The 6,488-nt window shown below is 39.9% G+C and overlaps 1 protein-coding gene across 1 annotated transcript in view; it reads left to right on the top strand.

Moving 5' to 3' along the window:
• Positions 1-5,245: 5,245 nt before the first annotated feature.
• The window catches only part of LOC119428435 (bestrophin-3), an 11,659-nt gene continuing 10,416 nt past the window's right edge, over positions 5,246-6,488 (top strand). The window contains exon 1 of the mRNA XM_037696117.1: positions 5,246-5,397. Within this exon, the coding sequence (XP_037552045.1) occupies positions 5,246-5,397 (152 nt within the window). The remainder of the gene's footprint in view (positions 5,398-6,488) is intronic.

Raw genomic sequence — 6,488 nt, 5'->3', positions numbered from 1 at the left:
TTATCTAAACTGGTCTAAACTGGTCGGAAGTTTAAACTGGTCTAAACCGGTCTAAACTTTATCTAAACTGGTCTAAACTGGTCAGAAGTTTAAACTGGTCTAAACCAGTCTAAACTTTATCTAAACTGGTCTAAACTTTATCTAAACTGGTCTGAACTTTGTTTAAACTGGTCTGAACTGATCTGAGCGTTGTTTAAACTGGTCTCTGAACTTTGTTTAAACTGGTCTCTGAACTGGTCTAAACTTTAAACTGGTATAAACTTTGTTTAAACTGGTCTAAACTGATCTAAACTGGTCTGAACGTTGTTTAAACTGGTCTAAAATTATCTAAACTTTATCTAAACTGGTCTGAACTTTGTTTAAACTGGTCTGAACTGATCTGAGTGTTGTTTAAACTGGTCTCTGAACTGGTCTAAACTTTGTATGAAGTGGTCTGAACTTTGTTTAAACTGGTCTGAACTGGTATGAGCTTTGATTAAACTGGTCTGAACTTTGTTTAAACTGGTCTGAACTTTGTTTAAACTGGTCTAAACTGGTCTGAATTGTTTAAACTAGTCTAAACTGGTCTGAATTTAAACTGGTCTAAACTTTGATTAAACTTTGTCAAACTTTGTTTAAACTCATCTAAACTGGTTTAAACATTGTCTAAACTGGTCTAAAATTAGTCTCAGATGGACGTGAATAACATCCAGTTGAACAAAAAACCACCTCAAATCAAAAATCAATGACTCTAAACGGCGGTGGAACCACAGACAGACATGTGAAGGTTAAGTTATTTAAATTAGTAAATGTTGAATTAAATTATTCAGTTCTTTGTGTCACATTTTCTGGGATATTCCAGGTAAAAACCAAACGGCTGTTTGTGAAGGAAACAAGTCCACGGCTAAAACCTCAAAGCTGCGATCGGAGGAGGCTGCACATGGAAATATGTTTGAAGGGAATGCACGTCGCCCGCCATGTCTCTAAACTCTCACAGCATCCGTCAGCACTCGGATCACACGCTGAGGACGACTCTCAGCTACTACCACACCAAATGTTCGCTCAGTGTTTGTAGCAGTTTCAGTTATTTCTGAGCAGGTGACGTGGCGGCCATTGTTGATTGGGTTGACTCCAAAAACGTCAGTTATAGACAAACATCCAGTGGTTTCTGAGATATTTTGCTAACAGAAAAACAAATGAACACACAAAAAGGTAAAAACACTATCGCCCGCCACCGAGAGGCAAAGCGTTTCTCTTTATTAGTTTGTTGTTGTTTAGTTATTGAACAGGTCCCTCTTGTACAAGGGTCCCCGTGGCTCCGTGAGGCTAGCCTGTAAAGGTCGGATGAAAAGTCTTCTTCATCTTTTAGTTCTTTAGTGAACATGAAGAAAACGTTCCAACAGTTTCCGTCAGCTGCTGAGGCTCAATGACCGCACAGTTCTGTTCCCGACCAGAACCAGAACCGAGCCAGTAAAGATGGGCCGGCCCACCTTTTGTCTAAAGTTTGTTTCTTTTTGTTTTAACAAACGTTATTTACTTCAGAACATGCAGCTAACAGGAAACTGACCCAGATCAAAAACTGATCAGTCACCGGTAACGTCATCAATAATCTGAGTGTGTGTGTCTGTGTGTGTGTGTCTCTGTGTGTGTGTGTGTGTGTCTCTGTGTGTGTGTGTTGACCTCCAGCTCCATGAAGTGTCCCAGTCCCTCCACGGTGTCCAGGTGGACTCTGGTCTGACCGATCAGAAACAGCCGGCGCTCCTTCCTCACCTCACCTTTGACCCCGAGAGCGTCCGCCAGCACAGTCTGAACACAGTTACCATCATCATCATCATCATCATCATCATCATCACCACCACCACCACAATCATCAGCTTCACTGAAGGGGGCGGGGCCTCACCCGGAGGCTCTGCGGGTCGCTGGTTGGACTGATGGAGTAACGAGACAGTTTGGGTCCCTCGGTGTCCGGACGCTCGTAGAAGATCAGCTGACCCGACCCGTTCTTACAAACAGAACACGACACCAGCTTCAATATTTGCACAGAACTCTCAGCATCTTGTGTTTTTTATAAATTATTTATAAATGTGATAAAAGAGTTTACGAAACTCTGACGAGCCGAGAGACGCTGAGTCATCAGTTATTTACATCCATCTGAATATAATTAAAAACATCTGAGACCGGGTTTAGAGACCGGGTTTAGAGGAGTTCTGATGCAGGTTCTGATGGTACCGTGAAGTCCCGCAGCTTCAGTCGTCCTCGGCTGCAGTTGAAAAACGTGTCGTGCTGCCGGATGATCGAACCCTCTGACTGGCTGAGCTCCGAGGCCCGTTTGGCCAACAGAACCGGGTCGCTCACTTTGGCTTTAATTTCCACGTTGGACGGCATGACTCTACTGAGCAGAACCAAGAGAAACCGGGTCAAACAGGTTTGAGAGAAACCGCATTAAAAAGATGTTTCAACTGAAACTAGAGTTCAGATTTATTTAAACTTCACGATTTTTAACATTCAGACAAAAAGTCACTGTTTCATGTTTTAACATTTTATCATTAATTTTAGCTACTTTTACTCAGCAACAGTTTGATTCATGTTAGCTACTGTATGACACATTTTAGCTATTGTATGACTCATTTTAGCTGCTGTTTGACTCATTTTAGCTATTGTATGACTCATTTTAGCTGCTGTTTGACTCATTTTAACTATTGTATGACACATTTTAGCTATTGTATGACTCATTTTAGCTATTGTATGACTCATTTTAGCTGCTGTTTGACTCATTTTAGCTATTGTATGACTCATTTTAGCTATTGTTTGACTCATTTTAGGTACTGTTCCTTGGATTTAGCTTTTGTTCTGACTGAAACTCAGTTTCAGCTTCTTCTCTAAAGTCACCGAACGCTCGGTGTTGTTTTCTGAAAACACAATTTCTTTAGTTTAATTTAAACTGATTTCTTGTCTTGTTTTGACTTTTAATTAACGATAAGTGTTGTTGTTTTTATTTAATAAACAATGCAGCTTTGGCTTGTTTGGCGTCCTTCATTTGCAGCTTCTTATCGATTGCCATTTACTTGAGATACTTCTATAGATCTTCAAATATAATTTGCTCAACTGTTTTTATTTTAATCTGTTACAGTTAAACTCAGAGAAGTTGTTTTTTAAATCAAGCTAACTGATTAATTAGCTAAAAACACTAAAGCTGCTTTAAATGATAAGTCTGTTGGGCTGAACATCAGCTAAATGTTCAGATATTAATTTATATTTATTCCTTTTAAACAACATGACACAAAGCACGTGACTGTTTTGATTTTTGTAATATTTTGTATCGTCTATCCAGAAATAAAAACTGTGACGTCATTATGTTGCCTGCTTCACCGTTTGAATTTTTACTGAACACACTTTAAAATATCTGCGTCACTGCTCTATAAATCTGTTTTAAAGTCATTTATGGTCATTTTATATTGGTTATTGTTGGTAAATACTCTTAAAGCCCTTAAATACACGTAGTGTTGTAAATGTTTTTCTAATAAACTTGTAACCAACGACAAAAACACCGCCGTTTGATTTCAAACAAAGATGGCGATCAAACGGTATCATTATAACGTTCTTATGAACCGAAAAAAGGAAAAGAAGTGATTAACAAACTGTAATTAAATATAAAAAATGTTATTTTATAGCACCAGACGTCCTTACCTCTTCTCGTGTTTACGCAGGTGCTAGCTTGAAACTTGATTTTACCGCGAAGAGAACTCTTTCAGGGGCGGAGCGTCAAAACAGACCTGAGATCAGCCGAAGAGTCACAGTCAGCGTCGGAGAGGAGCCCGATCTGACCGCAGAGCAGTAACTCATGACGTCACGAGGAAGTATCACTCTGCTGCATTTCCTGGAAACCGTAAAAAAAAAATAAAAAACAACAAAAGTAACTAAAGAGATCTCACGCCGTCTAAATTTTAGAGCGCTTGTATTAGACAAATGTGAAAAATTTGTTTTGTTGTATATATATACAACTACATATATATATAAATATAAATATATATAGGTTTTTGTTGTATATATACTATATATAGATTTTTTTAAATTTATTGTTTGTTGTAAATTTTTTGTATAAGATGCTTTTTTTGCAGTTCACCAGCACACCATGCTCATTAAAATGCTTGTTTATTTAATTATCTATAACACTTGAGTATGGAAGTCCATTTCTGCCATTTTTATTTAAAAATAAATCTCTATTTTGTAAATATGATTTAGCATTTCATAACTAAGACTTATTATCCAATGGCACCACCAAGGAGAATTAGGGGAACAATGGCAATGATTAGGGCCAATATTTTAAATTTTATTTTAAATATTTTCAATTTTAAACCAATGCAGACATATTCCTGTTGATAGTATTCTACATCGCTTTACAACCGGTTTTTGTTTCTTTTTTATTTTATTTGTTCTTCTCAATTTGTACGCATCCTTTATGATTGTCTATTGTTGTTGTTGTCGTCACTCTTTGTTAAAATCAGGTCTCTCTTGTAAATGAGTCCCCGAGGCTCAATGGGATTAACCTGTAGAAATAAAGGTTGAATGAAAAAATGAGATTGTATATATTAAAATTGTAGATTTAAAATTTAAATAAATCTTTTAAAACTCATTTTACATGATTAAATATTGTCTGAGTTGTGATTTAGCTCGTTATTTGTCTCCCTGCAGCTTTTAAACCGCCCTAAAGGAGCAGATCACCTTCGTGGAGCTGGTTTCTTCTATTTTCTGACAGAAGTTCAGTCGTCACTGACGGTGGTTCTGTTTTTACACGCTTACGTCTGCACCAACACACACACACACACACACCGCTGAAACATGACCACTTTGAGCTGTGTGTGTGTGTGTGTGTGTGTGTGTGTGTGTGTGTGTGTGTGTGTGTGTGTGTGTGTGTGCGTGCGTGCGTGCGTGCGTGCGTGCGTGCGTGTGTGTGTGTGTGTGTGTGGCCTCACATTACTGGGCAACTGGACAGCATCATGAGGGAGAGAGAGAGGTATGGGGGGCGAGAGAGCATTGCACAAAGATGAAGAGAGAGAGAGAGAGAATGGTGAAGAGGAGGAGGAGGAGGAGAAGGGTGTCATTTGGTGTAAACAAATCAGGAAAAAGTCTGTCAGTAAAAATCAGCTCAGACTGAAGATGTTTTTCTCTGGATTATTGTGATCATTTAGGTTCCTCGGTCTTGAAGGTCTGCGGTCATGAGGGACTAGTCGGACCGTTGGTGCCTCCTTGATTTGGACGTTTCAGGATGACTGTCACTTATTCCAGTAAAGTAGCCAACGCCACCTTCCTCAGCTTCCATCGGCTGCTGCTGCGCTGGAGGGGCAGCATCTACAAGCTGCTGTACCGAGAGTTCCTGCTGTTCTCACTGCTCTACACCGTCCTCAGCCTTGTATACAGGTCACACACACACACACACACACACACAGCAGGGTTTATGTGGGGAGTGTGTGTCACACAAAGAAAAGCTTGTCCTTGTAAATCAGGGACTTATTTTCTTTTAAAGGAGACCCATTTAATCTCTATCAGCTCTAAACCAAACGGGCTGATTATGAAGTTGTTTACGTCTAACACGACTTCAAACTGTAAAGTTGAACTTAAAGGAGCCAGAAAATGAATGGACCCTGGTGCTGGTGTTTGAGTGAAGCTCATGAGCTCCGCCCACTCAGTGGACAAATAAAGAATTAAAAACTCGTTGAAAACTTAAGTTTCTATTTTCTGATGTGATTTGAATCAATGGATCACAGGCAGAACACAACGAGGTGACAGTCAGACAGGTGTGTTGGAGCAGGTAAAACATGAAGGATAGTGGCCCCTACAGAGGGGCCTGTAGGACCAGACTGGACACATCGTCTCAATAAATTAAATTACCGTAGTTATACAAATGAAAGTGACAGTGCAAACCAAAGAAAATGTGTGTTTAGAGCATATTTAGGGCATAAACTATAAAAACAGACATTTATATGCCTTTTTATCATATTTGTAGACGTTACAGAGGCTGGAGGTCCAAAATAATGAAACTAAATGTTTCCATTTGTGGACGACATGGTGGCTTATTTAGTAGAGCTGCTGCCTCTCAGCGAGAAGGTCAAAGGTTCAAATCCCCTCCAGGGACCTTTCTGAGTGGAGTTTGCATGTTCTCTCATGTGCGTGTGTGGGTTTTCTCCAGGTGCTCCAGTTTCCTCCCACAGACCAAAAACATGCATGTTAGGCTGATTGGTAACTCTAAATTGTCTCTAGGTGAGAGAGTGAATGGTTGTTTGTCTCGTTTGTCTTTTTGTGTCCCTGTGATGGACTGGAGACATGTCCAGTGTGTCCCTGCCTCTCGCACAGTGATTGCTGGATATGGGCACCTGTGACCCCCACAACCCAAAAAGGAAGGAGTGGGTAAAGCTGATGGATGGATGGATGGATGGATGGATGGATGGATGGATGGATGGATGGATGGATGGATGGATGGATGGATGATGGACAAGAATGGATGGATGGAT

This window comes from Nematolebias whitei, chromosome 22 (genome assembly GCF_014905685.2).
Source record: "Nematolebias whitei isolate Nwh7 chromosome 22, NemWhi1, whole genome shotgun sequence".
In the NCBI taxonomy this organism is placed as follows: domain Eukaryota; kingdom Metazoa; phylum Chordata; class Actinopteri; order Cyprinodontiformes; family Rivulidae; genus Nematolebias; species Nematolebias whitei.
Note: the sequence above shows the minus strand (reverse complement) of the source record. Positions and strands in the feature narration are given on the sequence as shown.